General features: G+C 40.1%; 1 protein-coding gene across 3 annotated transcripts in view; it reads left to right on the top strand.

The window, feature by feature from the left end:
• LOC139444607 (uncharacterized) overlaps positions 1-19,170 on the top strand; it is a 64,943-nt gene that overhangs the window by 2,703 nt on the left and 43,070 nt on the right. For 2 of the 3 annotated variants that reach the window (XM_071225513.1, XM_071225511.1), the window contains exons 4-15: positions 631-694; positions 3,057-3,085; positions 4,444-4,577; positions 5,953-6,055; positions 7,299-7,314; positions 8,481-8,509; positions 9,174-9,286; positions 9,769-9,895; positions 11,020-11,038; positions 13,197-13,240; positions 15,285-15,400; positions 16,557-16,695. In XM_071225513.1, coding sequence (XP_071081614.1) covers positions 631-694; positions 3,057-3,085; positions 4,444-4,577; positions 5,953-6,055; positions 7,299-7,314; positions 8,481-8,509; positions 9,174-9,286; positions 9,769-9,895; positions 11,020-11,038; positions 13,197-13,240; positions 15,285-15,400; positions 16,557-16,695 — 933 coding nt within the window. The remainder of the gene's footprint in view (positions 1-630; positions 695-3,056; positions 3,086-4,443; positions 4,578-5,952; positions 6,056-7,298; positions 7,315-8,480; positions 8,510-9,173; positions 9,287-9,768; positions 9,896-11,019; positions 11,039-13,196; positions 13,241-15,284; positions 15,401-16,556; positions 16,696-19,170) is intronic. The other variant, XM_071225512.1, reaches the window with a different exon arrangement.

The raw sequence follows: 19,170 nt of genomic DNA, 5'->3' as shown, positions 1-19,170 counted from the left end.
TTATGCGATTTTGATTGTACATGTACGATGCATAGACTCGTTTGGACAGCCTATCTATAATTTGAGCCTTGTTCGGGGTAGAGACTGGACTTTATCAGCTTATAGTCAGCTAACTCCCTTGCCTCGGGAAGATAATATTATCGTTTTTTCTTCTTCCTGTCTTTACATTTGTACGTACTGGATGCACATTTCTGTATTGTGTAAAACCCTGATATACTGCACTTACCCAGATACTTGTAGTTCCTCAATTATGGCTTATTGTTCCCCAACCATCATTAATGGTGGTGCTGTTCATATTGAGTTTACATGAGGATTTGCACTGTTTTTCATTGGCTTGAATTGTAAAAACCCCGACAAGTTTATTTTATCTAATACATGTACAAGTAATAGCTGATGAGAAGACTTGAAGGGATCATGGGCAGATAACTCCTGATTTGTAACCCAGGGCAGGGGGTGCCCAGGGAAGAAAGAGGCAAGTTGTGAGTTTTGTGTTACAGGTTAGAAGTTCAGAAGGACATTGCAATGTGTTGTGCCAGAATAAGTATCATGAATATCCAAATTCATGTAATTTTATCTGATATCAACTTTTAAGCGGCTCTCTAAGAGTATTTGTCTCTTTCTTTGTTTCAGTGTAACAGTAAGAACATTGAAGGAAGGAACTATTGCATCCATTGCTACTCATCTCGGGAAGTTGGTGAGTTGTTTGCTATTTAATACTGACTGGATGCGTAGGGTTTCGGGATTAAACTAGATCACAAGCTACCTAGGCTGGTGTGAGAGGCAACTAAGTGGATCGGATGGTCAGGCTCAGTGACACTTGGTTGATAGCGTGTTCTCGTACCCCGACATCATGGATCGTTGCTCACAATATCAGTCACTGGATTGTCTGGTTCTGACTCAGAGATTTACAGGCCTCAATCTTGTAGCTGGAATATTGCTGAGTTAGGAGTTGAACAACAAACAAACAATACAACTTTGAGTATTTTGGCCTCTTTGATTATTCTGTTTGACAGCAACTGTTTTCAAAGTCGGTTTCACGTAACCAGACCAATTCATTGTTTCACTTACGACCCACATGTCTTTATCACAGCTGGAAACAACTGTCATGAGACTCCGATATCATGTATATCACATGTGCCCGACAAGTTTATTTTATCTAATACAAGTAATAGCTGATGAGAAGACCAGAAGGGGTCATGGGCAGATAACTCCTGATTTGTAACCAAGGGCAGGGGATTACCCTACATTACATAAGGTTCCTGACAAGCTCGGGTAAACTTGGTAACCAGCTCATCTTCCAAACCTAGGTTTTTAAGCTGTTCTCTTCCAAACCTGGGGTTTAAAGAAGATCACTTCTAAACCTGCTTTGAGCATGTTGAGGTTTTACATTTCAGTTGTAATACCTAGGTTTTCAGTTAACTTTTTATTAACTTGGCTCTTGATGTGAACACAATTGTGTTTGATGATTAGTTAAAAGTTGCTTGAAAATTCCATGACATGAATCAAACCTGCAACCTCACATATCGTGTTAAGTTTTGTAACCCACTGTTTTCCCACTGAGCAACCGAGGCAGGTGATGAGTGGTTGTTGAATTTATCATGTCATGACTCCAGCTAGTCCATGCTGCAGGTGGTTCTCTCTCGAATGCTTTGATCAAATTCCGTTTATGCCGCGACACACTGTATTGTTTCTCTATACGGTATCTCAGTGTTTGCCTATTTCTTCAGGTATTTGAAGCATTTAGACAGTGATAAGTTGGATAAACAAGCCTCCGAGGTTTTTGTTGAAAATGTAACTCCTTGATCTCGGAAAAAGCCCTCTGGACTTCAGCCCTTGGGCTTTTCCCTAGATCACGGTTTTACATTTGCAACAAAAACCTCAGAGGTGTGTTTTATCCTATGCATAGACAATGGGGAATCCTAGCTGACTTTGTTCATGTTGTTTGGAAAATATGCTTTATTGATTATTGCCGATCCTTTGTTCAACAACAAAGATTTGAGGTGCTTTATTTGCAGATCCACAGGGCCTAAATAGTCATAAATTACCAGTCCAAGCCTAGTTTTACCATTTAAAAAACCCATAAACTACCAGTTAGGGCTCAATTTAGCTATTAAAAACATGCACCAGTGCAACCTATTATTGAAAAATGCAACCTAATATTTATGTCTACATGCACCAAGTCCCCAAAAAGTAAATTTGTGCTTGATTTACCCTTAGGTATCCACACAACGTCAATCTTTCAACAACCTCAGCATCTCTAAGTTTTGTTTATTCTACTAAGTCACTAACTGCTGTAGTGTCGGTTTCATGATGTATGACACAGTCATTAGAGATCTGTGGTTTTACTTATTTAGACTAGTTTATGCATCTTTGTTTCAACTGTGATAAATGTTTGGGACCATTGTTTAGTCTGGTGCAACAAGCCCACATGCACGTGGTACAGGTTAAATCAAGTTCTGTAAATCGAGCCCCAAATCGCATAGATCAATGCATGGTATCCAACACTGGATTGACTGGTCCAGACTTTTATACAGACTGCCATGATGTGGCTGGAATACTGCTGAGTATGGCATTAAAACAACAAACAAACAAACACTCACTCAATTTGGAAATGTTTTGTTGACATTTCCTGCAGACTTGAGACCCGAGCAGGTCTTGATAAATCTCTGAGTAAATACTCCAAGTAAACAATCAATATCCAATGTGTATATAGTGTGTGAGTACAGGTCTACATGGTCAGTGGCTCCAAAAGGTATCTGGAACCCTGTCATCGTATTATGCACAAGAAAATATGTTTTCTAATCAATATTTATTTGACAAAGTAGATACAATTTATGGATAACAACTTTGATACTGTAAAGGCAACATTTCGGTTTGGATCCTTATATGTTTCAGTATAGATCCTTATACCATTGTCAAGCAAGGCATAAGGATCTATACCGAAACGTCGCCTTTACAGTATTAAAGAAGTTGTTATCTATAAATTGTGTCTACTTTGTCATCCGTCAACTTCTAATTAATGCCTATCAAACGATATATATTTGTGTGTGTTCCAGCAGAGCCACCATCCAAGATTCATGCAAAGGTAAGATTATGTATGAAAAATATTACCCTCAAAGGTAGAATGACTGTTTATAACTTTCTGAAATTTTCACATGTGCATTTTAGCAATTCTCAAAACTGATCATGCTGATTGGTCATTTGATGCCATTTGACATCAAACTGCTTCAAAATATTATATAATGTCATCTCGGGTTCATGGCGTCACAATCTGATTACACTATGCCATCTGTCATGTTTTTCTGTCATTTTCTAACTTAATCATGTGTTAATGTAAATTAACATAACCTACTTGAAACTCATAATTATGGATTATCTGTCCCCCATTGTTTAACGTCACTCTCAGTAGTATTCCAGCTATATAATGGCAGCATGTGAATATTTAAGTCTAGACCAGACAATCCAGTGATTGATATTATGAGCAGCCAGCCATGCCCCAAGAGTATGGCATCTTCCCGAGGCAAGAGCGCCCACAAACCCATTTATCAAAGTCTAGATTCCATCCTTGCCACATCAAGCTCAATTTTCTGCACTAAATATGATAGTCCAATCAGAGAAAGTTTCATAATATCGACATCTGGGTTCTGAAAACATGGCCTTTGCAATAGCTTGTCGAATTTGTGCTCAAGTTTCTTTCAACATTTAAGCGAAGATTAGCATTTTCTAGCTCTTTCCAAGTTTTAAGTCAATTCACCTAAACTGGAACACATTCGTATAGAAATGATTTACTGTGTGCTGTCTTTGTTGACACGAATATGTCTTTTCCATCTCAACCACTCAATCATGATGTCAATGATTGCCTTGGTTTGTCTGGGCACTACTCGTGATCTACGAGAGGTGGTGCCAAGACCAAACCAAGTAAAGTGGGCTTGATGTGGCAAAGGTCAAAACTAGCTAACAGATATATGCTTGTGAATACACTTGCCTCGAGAAGATGGGAGTATGATGACATGCTGTCAACCAACTTAGAAAGCCTGGCCACCCAATCCATCTGGTTGCCTCTCACCACCAGCATAGGTTGCTGAGGACCTACTACAACCTGGAATCCCCATGGGGTAGATCAAGAGGCAGGGGTCAAATCCAACAAGTCTGCATCTCACATTGGACCAGGAGTTCATGTAAACAGATAGAGTTAAGGAGAAATCAACTTTGGAGAAATCAACCCTGAAGACTTTGTCTTGTACTAACAGACTAAAGTTTATTACCTATATTAAATATTGGTTAAACAAATGTGACTGGCTTCCACATGACTCATTTCACTTGCAAATATTTAATGTTATCACAATCTTTTGATTCATTCTTTCATTCCAAACTCCCACCCATCCATCCATCTGTCGTCTGTATGTCCGTCCATCCATCCATCCATCCGTTCATTTGCTGTAGGTGGATGACGAGAAGGCCTGTACGCTCTACGTGTTTGACCTCCTGCTGACAACAACAACGTCTGATCTGTTCAAGTACTTCTCCCAGTGGGGAGGCATGATTGATGTCTACGTAAAGATAAGAGATGATGGAATGTGAGTACAACTTCTGATCAGGCCTGCGTGAAAGGTCGCACTGAAATCTGCATTGAGTGTGAAATAGTAAAAAAATACTGCTGGCCTGTTGGGCTAGCTTGCTTTAAACATGTTAAAAAGTTACCAGCCATTTTCAAATTACACTAGCTTAAATAAGCAATAGTTCATTTTTACAGAAATTTGATTCGACATAGTTATCAATATAGTAAACCCAAATTGCAATCATGAGACAACTATTATGAAGGGATGGGGGGTGGGGGGGGGGGGTACTTTTGATCTGTCAACCTCAACTGGTTATGGATATTTTTAAAAATTCACTTTTGATGGTTGTACTAATCTACAGAAACAGGGACTATGTTTTATTTCGATCAACGAAGAGGTGTGCACAAATAAATCTGATATCTGTCATGATAGGGATATTTAGAATTTAGAATCTTTAGCCAGACCAAAAACATGTTAGTCACGGGCAAGGAGGGAGGCAGTTATTTCACACATTCATTTGAAATCACAAGACTTTCCATGACCTTTACCCCTTGCCACATCACACAAGCACATAGATTTTGGAGATCATAATCATAATATCTTTAGAGTGAATGATACGTTTATGCATTCTAAATTCTAGCTGGATGTGCAGAATTCTAGTTGTAGGCCTAGCTAGTAGGGCTGGGATGGGTAACTCTGTTACCGGGGTTGGATGGGTACTGAGTAGGACTGGGTATCCACAGGACTACCCGGACCTGTGGTTAGTCACGTGATATATAGTTTAATGACAAAAATTATCTTTTACTCTATGGTTACACTACAGGTCACTAATCATGCTAATATTCGCATTTCTTTCTGACTATGCACCCATTCATTCTGACTTTTCATATGGTTGAATAAAGATATAACTTAAGTCAACTTATGTGTATGTATGACCAGATCGTTTAATATGTGTATCTAAATATGTTTTGCAAGTGCTGTGGTAAATAAAAATTCCCAATCGGACATTTTGTATTTCTTGAGACCTACAGTGGGTACCCGGGTAGGGTTGGGTAATAGTGGGGTGGGTACCTTGGTAGTAAATTCGAACTCATCCCAACCCTAATAGCTACTGTGACCTCAATCCCAGATTTACTTCCATTTACGATCATTGTCAGTAATTCACCTGTCAAATAGGCCATGACTGTCTGTGGTTTAACCTTGGCTTATCTCAGACATCAGACACTGTTTTGAAATGGCACTTCACTATCTTTCCACATCCCTGATTTTGAGGGTCAGCAAATGAGTAACATAAGTTTTGTTTGTTGTTTAAAGCTGCACTCAGCAATTATTCCAGCTATTTGACGGCAGTAACATGAGAAGTGAGAAATAAACACCTAGCATGTTCTTTCAGTTCTTCAGGAAAAGGTCTTGTACAGTACAGGCGCGGAGAAGATGCTCAGGCTGCTCTTGCTGCTGGTCCTCACATCATACAGAAGAAACAAATTCTTGTCACGGTGAGCTCCAAAATACTTCTACATATGTACACGCTCTCCAGTACCCCATGGTTATGGGCCCTAGAGATTGTGGGGCTCAATTGGTCCCAAGTACCCTGTGCTTGTCCCCCTGGGGGTTGTGGGGTAGAATCGGTCCCAAGTACCCCATGCTTGTCTCCCTTGGGTTGTGGGGTAGAATAGGTCCCCAGTACCCCATGCTTGTCCCCTGGGGGTTGTGGGGTAGAGTATGTCCAAAGTACCCCATGCTTGTCTCCCTTGGGTTGTGGGGTAGAGTAGGTCCAAAGTAACCCATGCTTGTCCCCTGGGGGTTGTGGGGTAGAGTATGTCCAAAGTACCCCATGCTTGTTTCCCTGGGGGTTGTGGGGTAGAGTATGTCCAAAGTACCCCATGCTTGTCTCCCCGGGGGTCGTGAAGTAGAATAGGTCCTCAGCACCCCATGCTTGTCCCCCTGGGGGTTGTGGGGTAGAGTATGTCCAAAGTACCCCATGCTTGTCCCCCTGGGGGTTGTGGGGTAGAGTATGTCCTCAGTACCCCATGCTTGACCCCTGGAGGTTGTGGGGTAGAGTATGTCCAAAGTACCCCATGCTTGTCCCCTGGGGGTTGTGGGGTAGAGTATGTCCAAAGTACCCCATGCTTGTCTCCCTGGGGGTTGTGGGGTAGAGTATGTCCAAAGTACCCCATGCTTGTCTCCCTGGGGGTTGTGAAGTAGAATAGGTCCTCAGTACCCCATGCTTGTCCCCCTGGGGGTTCTGGGGTAGAGTATGTCCAAAGTACCCCATGCTTGTCCCCCTGGGGGTTGTGGGGTAGAGTATGTCCTCAGTAGCCCATGCTTGACCCCTGGAGGTTGTGGGGTAGAGTATGTCCAAAGTACCCCATGCTTGTTTCCCTGGGGGTTGTGGGGTAGAGTATGTCCAAAGTACTCCATGCTTGTCTCCCTGGGGGTTGTGAAGTAGAATAGGTCCTCAGTACCCCATGCTTGTCGGCCCTAGGGATTGTGGGGCTCAATTGGTCCACAGTACCCCATGCTTGTCTCCCTCGGGATTGAGTGGCTCAGTATGTCCCACTACCCCATATTTGACCATGGATCTGTCCTTGTAACATCAATCCCGTCCGGACTTTGCATGACATGTGGCCGGAATATGACTGAGTGTGGATTCAGACAACATATATATAATGAAAAGAATGTTTTTGATTTTAGTCAAAACTGAAATTTCTAATGAATAAACCTTGTTTCTTTTTCCAGGACAAAAAGGGGGGAGGTAAGTTGTCCACAAATGGGAAGGTCATGCACAATTGGTGGTAAACTCATGATTGATGATTGGATCATTCCAACTGATAATAATTAATCGTTCTGCGTACATTTTGTTTTCTAGATTAAGTTCAGTAAAACTTGTAATCCTTATAAAAAAACAAAACGCAAATATTTACTTCAGCACTTACATGGTTCAAAAAGGACACTGGCCTTCTTCTTTCTTCCTTTTTTTCCAAGTTCTTTGAAGTAAGTTGTGAAGAAACCTTGTCAGAAAACAGACATGTCACATGTGAGATAGAGTGAGATAGGAAATGTATATGAATATGCAATTTTTTAATAAGATTTTCAAATACATCATTTCTGTTAAATTTATAAAACGCCACATATACTTTGATTGGCATTCTAGACGTTGGTCAGAAAGTATGTTGTATGTTTGAATCACATGTTGCATGTTTGGGCATCATATGGGTAAAATTAAATACAATAGTTTGAAAATAATTAATATTTGTGCATTGATTGATTAAAAAGGCAAATTCCGCATTTTTTCTTCAATTCTGCATTGTCTAATATTTTCTGCAAGTCTTTCTGTGGATGTAGAATCTTACCTATTTCTATGTTTGTCTGCATGGGTGTCCTTTAACTTCTCTTGAAAAGTATACCGGTATATATTAGCAGTCAAATTTATGTAGAGATGATACTAGAGATGTGTATAGGCTTATACATACCATGACTACATGGATTTAAGCCCCGGGCTTAGTTACAGATTTTGCTTTTTTGAGCCCAAAATGGTGATCCAGGGCTTTAAAGCAAGAAATGACAAATACATGACACAAATAATGAATATCTCAAGTTTATTAAAATAATTCTCACAAATGGAATAAGAGAGCAAATGATTTTCTTTTTCCATTTGAAAAATATGAGTTAAGTACACCTTCAAAATTGAAATGACAGCTGTCAAAAAAGTAATAACAAACCAATATGTGTGTCTGTCATGTGTGTTTAAACTGTAACCGGAATATCACCTACATGTAAATGTCATGTAAATGTGGAAACCTCTAACAGCACTTAAAGTGCGACATTGTTGGGCTAACAAATTAGGGGAAACAATTCTGAACAACGTGCAGCCCCGATACTGTATCCAACTGGAACACTTGTCAACTTTCTCTGTTTCAGATCCATGGAAAAGAAGAGACGATATGGACGTATGTATTTCTGTGAAACAAAGCTATTTGTTCTTTCTTATCATGCTTATCATTGGCCAGTGGGTGATTGACAGCTTGTGCCTAATTGCTGGACTAGCAGATAACTAACTATAATAAAATGCACTGAAAGAAATTGAAAGCTCACTTATGATGCTTATGAGCATAAGGACAAGCATCCATCAGATATTGCTTGAAAGGGTTATGCAATGACTGGCTGTACGACTGATTCTGTCAGAATCTTAATGAGATTGAAATATTGTTGCTTTAAAGGATACCCAAGGATCTTGCACAGGTGTGCCTCTTTCCTATGTTATACAATGTTATAAATCCCAATACACCCTTGTGGATTCCAGGTAAAAATGTTGGTCCCCTGCGTTCTATGCTTGTAAAAAGAGTGACTAAATGGATTGGGTGGTCAGCAGCGAGGATTTGGTTTGAAAGCATGTCATTGTTTCCCAATTGCATGGAGTGATGCTCAGGATGTCAATCACTGGATTGTCTGATGGATGCTTGATTATTTACTAACTGTCATCATGTAGCTGAAATACTGCTTTGTGTGGCGTTAAACAGAAAAAAACAGATCTCAATAACTTCACACCAACAATAATTAAAACAAAGTGTTTGTGACGATTCAGTGTTTTGATCAGAGCTTTTTGTTTTACAGAAGCACAAACTGTATGTGACCAACATACCCCTTGAAGTGACTCAGGACGAACTGTTTCAGTACTTTTCCCGGTGGGGAACCATATTCTCCTGTGAAATAGTGGAAACAGAGCGGTAAGATGATACATCATTCTGGATCAACTTCTTAAACAGCGAGATAGGGGTTAGAAACGATCTTCAGTGACCAATGCTTGTTGTAAGAGGCAACTTACAGGGTCAAGTGGTCAGGTTCGCTGACTTGGTTGCTGCATGTCCTTTTATCCCAATTGCATAGATAAATGCTTAGGATGTCAATCGCCCAGATGTTAAAAGATGGTGCTTATTGCATGTATTGTAACCCAGTCATGCGCTCAACAGAGTATAAAGCAAGGACTCGGCAGCTCGGAGTCAGTATACGGTATCTGAAACTGGGTATCCATGTGAAACTGCAGAGTCTTGCACACACTCGCACGCATGCAAGCAAGCAAACAAACAAAAACACACACACACAAAAACAAAATCACACACACACACAAAAAAACACACACACATACACACAAACACAAACACAGTCGAATGTGACGTTAAACTCATTGTCACATTACTTCATCTTTCAGTTCCAGAACCAATAAGATTGCCTTTGTTTCCTACTCCAATGAAGGAGACGCTCTGAAATGTCTGCAGTCAAGCCACCATTTGCGAAACAGGGAGCTGTCTGTACGTGTGTCGGTCAAGAGCAAATCTGTGAGTTCATAGTCCTTTTTATTCAATTTGTCAATGCTATAAGCAGATTTGAATCACATATTCATTTCATTATAATCCATGTCAGCATGTGACATTTTGATTGAATCATTACCTTCATTTGGAACCTTGTGGGGATCTGGGTTAGAATTGGTCCTGAATATCTATCTGGACGTTCTTGGTGTCAGGCTTGGGTATCTGCTCCCCACCTTCCAACCGTGGGATGAATGCATAGTGTGAGATAGGATAACCAACCCCGCATCACAGTTATGCAAGCCTGTTTACAGTTACACTCTATGAAATTGAATGAGATGGTAGGTTAGGTCAGGTAATCAGGTAGTGTACGGTCATTATGCACTGGTTTACAGCACAGGGTCCATGCATTGCAACAGCTGGTGGTGGCCATGGTTGTTGAGGTGGGGTTGGTTGAGGTGGGGTTGGTTGAGGTGGGGTTGGTTGAGGCGGGGTTGGCTGAGGTGGGGTTGGTTGAGGTGTTTTTGAAGCTTTGAAACAGGGCCAAGGATTGTTTCCACTAAAGGATCAGACTGATGGTGAAATGCATAGTGTGAAATAGGATAGAAAATAGATATATATGTTAGTATATATATTTTTTAACTTATCCTGCATTACTCCTTATTGCATTTACTGTTTGTGACAAAATCAGTGGGGTCTTTGCATGACAGGGGGGGACCCATTTTCAACAGATGTTTAGGAAATGAATGCCACCACTATTTATGGAAAAAAATGGTTACATTCAGAGATGACTGACATTCACTCAGGACCCACTGTAAGACGTGTGTGTCATGATAGGGGATATAGGTAATTCTTATTGGTAATCACACGATAAAATCTTCAGATTTTTAACAGAAGTTCTCCTCAGGGTCAACTATCTGTTGTAAGTTGTGCACATAATAGTATCTTTCTACCCAAACCTCATGCACTAAGGTGAAAAAACCTCGCTTCTGTCCAGTTTCTGACGTCTAGATGCAGAAAATTGGGGAGATGGATGCGATTACTCCTGACAGTTAGTAGTCTTTGAATTATTAACAATGATAAATATTGTTGAATATTTCATTCTTGTTCTGATATATATTGCTTGTGACATGTCTTCCGTTTCTTGATTTCAGATGATTAAAGATGCAAAAGGTAGGATTTCAATAAAACACTGGAGGGGGACCCCATGTCTGTAAGAGGGGCCTACGATAAGGCCTCATCACCTGTATAGAGTGTAGTGGATGTGATGACATTAAGTTCACAGCTCCTCATGACTGTAATATGGGACTATGAACTATCATGACTATTGGAGGCGAGGCCTCCAAAGATTGGTCCACATCACTTGTATAGATTGTTCTTTCTTACACACCTGTGGATGAAAAACCTATTTGAGAAACTGATATCAAACGTGTGTGAGATCGAATTCCAGGCCAGTGATTGGCTACTCCATGGTGATGACCTAAGGTCAGATTTTGACGGACTACTTTCCTTATCGTAAGTCATTCATAAGTTACTTGTGCTTCAGTCGAATGTTCACCGTCTGTTGAATGTTATGGTTTTACAGCCTTATCCCCTGACTTACTTCAAAGTCGAATTATATTCAAAGTACATCATGCACACAAATATACACTTCACGGTTTTGAATTCTGTAGGAAATTCCCTTTTCTGTGATATCATTTAGGCAAAGCAAAACTACTCCATGTGACCTCTGAAAATTAGGGCATTAATTATTTACAATATGTTTAGAAATTTAGATATCGGATATTTACTCAAAGAATTGAATTTCAAAATCACATTTTCACAAGACGCCTATTACATCGCATATTTTTTCAAACTTCCTCATACATTTTAGAATCAAATGACAAATTGTCTTTGTCACCAATACAAATTATCAAGATGAAATCAAACAAAATAAATTAGGTGTGGAAACAAATGCTATGCTCAGGAAACTACTTGTTTGAAATGTAAACAAAGCAAAATTCACATTCTCCACTGTGTAGCATTCCCTCCTATGTTCTGAACTTCAGAGATCCTTTCGTCTGATTGTTGCATTTATTGGCTCACGTGTTTGAGTATATCCATGGGTAGAGTATTGTAGCACGAATTACGGAATTAAAAATATATACATTACAATGATTAGGTAAATTCAACAGGATGGTGAAACGTTTCCGTCCTGTGTGATGCCATGACTGACGCAAAATCACACACAACTACAACGGTGGTTACCTGCATTTCCCAACTTATTCTCTTGGTTACATTGGAACACATAAAAGCAAATAACACTACGCAGATTGTCAGATTGTATCTGATTACTTACATGACACATTTATGTATGTATGATCCCTCAATCAACGTAAATCCTTCTCTGAAAATCCCACATAGTGTTCACACCATTTTGTAAAAGTGGTTCATATGCAAGTAAACATTATTGTACATATTGGGTCATTTCTTTGAGGTGAAAATTATTAACTCGGCATCATTTTGATCTTATGTGTGCCATTAAACTTAACTCATTCATAGATCTTATCTAGTTTACAATCCACAGATATTAGCGAAACCTTTTCGTGCAGGGTCACATTATTTATGAGTTGTAAGCATTAGGTCAGGTGATGTAAAGACTGTTGCGTTATGTATTAATGCACCACTGCGTTCATGAGAGTACAAAATGCACCTATTCGATGCTAAAAAGGTGCAATTTTAGGGTGTGTAAGAAACAGATTACTGCAGTCATGCATTTCAGATACCATTTATCTTACAACTTGTTTCAAAGCGTATCTAACTAGCTTTCGCTCGTTAAATAGGTTCTGATAAATGGAAAATGACTGACACTTGTGTAGTAATCTCTATGGACGTAATGAGATTAGGTCCCCAGCCCCAATGTCTGTAAGAAGGAACTACGGGCCTCATCACTTGTATTGATTGTACTGGACATGATGAGATTAGGTTCCCAGCCCCAATGTCTGTAAGAAATAACTACAGGCCTCATCACTTGTATTGATTGTACTGGACATGATGAGATTAGGTCCCCGGCCCCAATGTCTGTAAGAAATAACTACAGGCCTCATCACTTGTATAGATTGTACTGGACGTAATGAGATTAGGTTCCTAGCCCCAATGTCTGTAAGAAGGAAACAGGGCCTCATCACTTGTATAGATTGTACTGGACGTGATGAGATTAGGTTCCCAGCCCCAATGTCTGTAAGAAGGAACAACATCCCATGTAGACAATCTGGACCTTTAGTTACCTCACTCCACAGAATTGGAATATATGTTATTGTGCAAATATAAACCCCAAGGTTTGTTTTTTTAGTTCCAGATCGAAGGAAAACAGCTGCTGCTTTAGCATCTTTGGAGGTTTGTATGTTCTCAGTTCTCTCTTTAAACATGCCTAAACATCTATCTGTAAGGTGGTGCACCTGCTCAAACATGTCTGTCAAGGTATGAACATGCTCAAAACACACATCACCTTGGTTATATACTGGTGTATATGAGGTGGTGCACCAGCTTAATACACACATCACCTTGGTTATATACTGGTATATATGTGGTGGTGCACATATAGCAAAACCCTTAAAAATGGCAAATTTCTATTTGTCCTTATGATACCTTAAGTATTGGGCAGTCCACCTTAAGAAAAGGGCAGTTTGGCATGGACTACAGGACAAGTGCTAATCTCTAACACTGGTATCTGTGTAGTGGTGCACCAGCTCAGTTCAATGTGTGAAGCACATTTCTGGTGTCCTCTGCCAAGATATTGCTGGAATATTGCTAAAAGCAGCGTAAAACTACTGTAAACAGCTTTATTTCTGCGCCGTTAAAATATTGCGAATACCACACCAAAGACAATACTGCGACGAGATATTTTTGCGAGTTGCCGTGTTGAGATGACCTCTCCATTACCAAACAATAGACAGCTTCTCTCCGAAGCTAGTTAATCTGAGTTGGCCGGAAAGTTGACCGGAAAGGGATTGCGACCAATTATCAAATACGATAATTGACTCAACTCATTGTCATGACTGTGAGTTTAAATGCAAACAAAATTGTGGACAAAATTGCAAAGGACACTGACGCAATCAAGCGAGGTTGGAAGAAGGCAGGATTACTGTGAGGTAACAGTGACACTGACTGGTCTGTTTACACTGTCATTTGTGATGTATTGTGTGACCATTCTGCATTCATTTGTGTTTTTAACTTATTGAGTAACTTGTGGTTCTGGTTGATGATTTCAACATTTGATGACGTGTTGCAATGAATAAAATATGTAATTATATGTATTATTTATACTTATTTTTGCGTTTTTAATTTTTGCGATTGAGTCTCATTCGAAAATTTCCCTGTTTACAGTAAACTCACTCACTCCTACACCTAACAGACCACTCATCACTTACTGCTGCTGTGCAATTGACCCTCTACCTTGTTGATAACATTCCCACAGATAACAGACCACTATTCACTTGCTGCTATTATGCTATTGACTCTCTACCTTGTTGATAACATTCCCACAGCTAACAGACCACTATTCACTCACGGCAGCTGTGCTATTGACTCTCTACCTTACTCTACCTCTCTCCCAAATTTAACAGACCAGGTGCATGTTGACACGAAAACCAAGTTGCACCGAACACAAACAGGTTGTACGCTGGTCCCATAAATTTATCAACATTGAAAAATAGGCCAGTCTGCTGTCAGTGTGAAATACATTTATGATGCATAACTGTAAAACATAATAGGAACATGAGCACCTGATCTTGAAGTCCCCGCAGTTTGATGACATTAAGGCAAAGCAAGAATGACAAATTACATGTAACACAAGGGTGCAGAAAATTGGGGATGTGGGAGTGATTACTCCTGATTACTCCAAAAATTAACAGTGAATTGAATTATTAACTATTGTTTGATATTTCGCTCTTGATCATATATATATTGCTTGAAAGGGTTATTCAATGACTGGCTGTACGACTGATTCTGTCAGAATCTTAATGAGATGGAAATGCTGTGGCTTTAAAGGATACTCAAGGAACTTGCTCATGTGTGCAGCCTATTTCGCATGATCCTTTGCCCAGTATGGCATCAATATGGTTCCAAGCATTACTTCATGATGTACAGTGTTGTAAATCTCAATGCACCCTAGAGGATTCCAGGTAAAAATATCGGTCCCATGCGTTCTATGCTTGTCAAAAGAGTGACTAAATGGATTAGATGGTCAACAGCGAGGATTTAGGTTGATAGCATGTCATTGTTTCTCAATTGCATGGAACGATGCTCATGATATCAATCACTTGATTATTTACTCGCTGCCGTCATGTAGCTGAAATACTGCTTTGTGTGGCGTTAAACAGAAAAGAAACATTAGTGTTTGTCAAGATTCAGTGTTTTTATCAGCTTTATTGTTTTACAGACCCACAAGCTGTTAGTGACCAACGTCCCTCCTGACGTGACTGAAGACGAACTGTTTGAGTACTTTTCCATGTGGGGAAAATTATTCTCCTGCGAAATAATAAAAAACAAAGAGCGGTAAGATGGCACATCATTCCAGATCATCTTCATACACAGCGAGATCTTGGTTAGAAACGATCTTCAGTGACCAATGCTTGTTGTAAGGGGCAACTTACGAGATTGGTTTGTCAGGCTAGCTGACTTAGGTGCTGCATGCCATTCTATCCCAATTGCGTAGATCAATGTGTAGGATGTCAATCACTGGATTGCCATATCCAGACTTGATTATTTACACACTACCATCACATTGCTGGTACAGTCAAGTCTCGTTAATCCGTCACTCATTAATCAGACAATCGGCTTTATCTGACACTAATGATGGGAACCGATTAAATCAGTGCTATTTAGACCCGTAAATCCGACAGTCTCGCACTCCGACTCCCGACACACCTAATTTGCAACGAATTACCGAAATCAGTCTCGTTAATCCGACACAGTGATCAGCGTACTCCGTGGTCATCTGCCCGCGAGTACACAGCCTGTGTTTTGATGCGAGACGAATTGGCTGGTAGCTGCATATTACAACGGCTGCAGAGATAAACTTGTTTAACAATCAACAATTACTGCTTTAAATAAAGAAAACCGGATAATTCACATGCTTAGATTACCTCAATCTTATTAAAATCAGATGCAAGGTATCGTTATCAACGAGGACATCCCATTACAGGTCACATCAGAACAACCTTTCGCGAACTATGACCTACCAATGAAATGACCAACTGTAAGTCGACGTTAGCCACTTAGAAAGCAAGTGTTGCGACTTTCATTCCAGACTATGCTTGTTAAAGTATTTTGAATCGGTTATACAGGCCGTAACAGTTGTTTTGCGTTAAACTTTAGAGGTTGCATGATTACAAAACATATTCCACCAACAGTGTAACATAACAATATGAATATATATTTTATATTTTTTATTACGTGTTTGAATCCTTATCTATCGTGTAGTTATCCGATTTTCGATCACGAACGTTGATACTACTAAATTTCGTTTATCCGACATACTCTTTGATCCGACATAATCATATGCAACCATTGATGTCAGATTAACGGGACTTGACTGTATATATTAATGAGTGGCATTAAACAAACAAAGGAACATCATCACTATCACTCTATGATTTCAGTAATCTTGAATGTGAAGTTAAGCCCATGTTCACATTACCTCATCTCTCAGTTCCAGAATCAGAAACAAAAACAGTAAGCTCGCCTTTCTTACCTACACCAAGGAAGAAGATGCTCTGAAATGTCTGCAGTCAAGACACAATTTGCGAGACAGGGAACTGTTTGTACATGTGTCGAGCAAGAGCAAGTCTGTGAGTCATATTGTTTTTTTTTTATCAATATTAGTCATATTTTAATCCAAGGTTCATTTGATTATTATCAATGTCAGCACTAAAACTGGTAAACATCAGATGTGACATTTTGAATCTTTTCCTTTGGGACCCCTTGGGGATCTGGGTTAGAATTGGTGGTTGTAAGAGGCCACCAAGTGGATCGGGTAGTCAGGCTCTGTGACTTGCTTGATAGTATGTCATCATATGCACCTTGGTGCTGTCATATAGCTGAAATGTTGCTCAGTGCTGCCTTAAACAAAGAATAAAAAGCAAAAAAAAGAAAAAAAGCATCTGAGGTTGTTCACAATATGCAATGCATGGATCTTGTGCTGCCTGGTCATGTTACCAAGAACACTTGTTATTTGAGTTCTATAGTCCTTAGCAATGACAACAGAAAGAGGGAAGTTTGTGGCAGTTATAAATTGACTTTTTTAGAATATGACCCCGAGAAAAGATGTAGCAACTGTCATGGCTTTGATCATGGCCTAAAATAAGGAGAGATCTCTCTGAAGATGACTTTACCATCTTTTGAAGCATGCACGATGTGAGAGTGATTGGAAGTCTGGCATATTAATTAGCTAGCTACAATCTCATCCTCAGCATCTTATCGAAACAATGACTTGCGACATGAACTGCATAGGGATTTGATGATCTTGACCTCTGGCAGACATTCAACCAAAGGACTGATTGGACACTGGATCAGAGTCCTAGAGAATGTGATGAACTATCTCACCGACCAAAGACAACACAGGGTTGCTCACAGACTGACGAATTTGGATTGGAAGTGGTTCAATGATCGGTCAGATCATCAGGATCGACGTACATCAAGACAATGATGTGCCTTTCTCAGGAGGCCTGATTTATGTTCAACAGTTCAATGATAGGGATCGGGATGGTCAGCTGTCTAAGGATAAACATCAGCATCAAAAAAGGGATGATAATAAAGATCAATCCAGGAGTGGTAACCAGGACAATTGACAAGGAGACAACGTAAGGAACGTTCACTGAACCTTCACCTTGAGGATGAGCGAAGATGCAATGATTATGATGGGGTTCGTCACCGATCTCAGGATCGATGGCCTTATCTAGAAAGGGAATGTCATCATGATTGTCAAATGCAACCTACACCCTGTGAACATCTTTCAACACAACGAAGGAGGTGCTTTCATAGGGGATCCCCTTCACCGAAGCTTTGTTCAGGGGAGCGGGAAACCACTACTACAAGTCACCAGATGGTGGTGTTAACATGCCACATATTGTCACAGAACCTTTGTTGAGACACCACCAAACTTTCGGATGAACTCGATTGCATTTCTACGAAAGATCATAAAAACGGGAAACTGCATGGTCAGTCTAGACCTACTGGATGCGTTCCTTCATGTGCGTATCCATCTGGATCATCGAAAGTATCTTCCAAGGGATACGTTATCAATGGTGGGTGCTCCCATTTGGCATTTCCACGGTTCCATTGGTTTTCACCCACACCACAATACGTATCACTCAGTTTCTCCACTGCGACTGGCTCATCATTCAAGAAAAGGGACATAATCCCCACACATGGAGTCTAGATCATCGGAGCATTGTTCATCACCCAGGCAGGTTAAAGACACAGTCACAAGTACCATGGACCCCTCGGAGACGTTGCAATGAATCTGCCATCAATACTGAAACCCAGAAATAGACCTGTTCAAAGCCATTGCAATACTCAACTACCAAGATTTGTCTCTCCAATACCAGACTCAAAAGCATGGGATCATAATGCTCTAGCCATCTCTTGGGGTGGTCTGAAAGCTTATGCCTACCCACTGATAGGACTTCTACCTCAGGTTCTTTAGAACATCTCCGACACCAAGAGACTTCAATTTATTTTCGTATCGCCCTTCCGGACAGTTTACCACACTCATAAACATAGCAGATCGAAGACATCATCTTCTACTGTATAGGGACAATCTACTTCTTCAGCCACATTCAAAGCAACGTCATCCATCAACCACATGTTCCATGTCTGCATTTGGCACATCTGCAGAAATCCTTGCTAAAGAATATTAGTAAAGAGTGGCATGATCAATCACAGCTGCATATTCATTCTGTGAATGAGGCTATCTACAATAATAAGGGAAATGTGTTCAAAGAATATTGCACGATTGGAGAAGACATTCGTTTCCCCTCTACATCATCACCTATCTGATAGCTAAATATCTTCAGTACTTAAAAAGTTAAATAAAGCTGAGGTTCAACACTTTCAGCTTATTTTGTGGTGATTGATTCTGCTGCAGTTTTAGGCTTCAGTGGGGGTGGGGGTGATGATCACTTGACAGTCAGTGATATGGAAGTGGGTTATGGTATCCATGCATCTATCCTTCATCAAATTAAATATCATACATAAGAAGACACAGTGATTTTTAAGTTGCCAAAATGTTGGGGCCCTTATGGGCCTGACTGCAACAGAATCAT

This window comes from Haliotis cracherodii, unplaced genomic scaffold, assembly GCF_022045235.1.
Source record: "Haliotis cracherodii isolate W230 unplaced genomic scaffold, xgHalCrac1.p SCAF_6, whole genome shotgun sequence".
NCBI lineage: Eukaryota > Metazoa > Mollusca > Gastropoda > Lepetellida > Haliotidae > Haliotis > Haliotis cracherodii.
The sequence above is the reverse complement of the archived record's forward strand: the minus strand, read 5'-3'. Positions and strand labels throughout refer to the sequence as shown.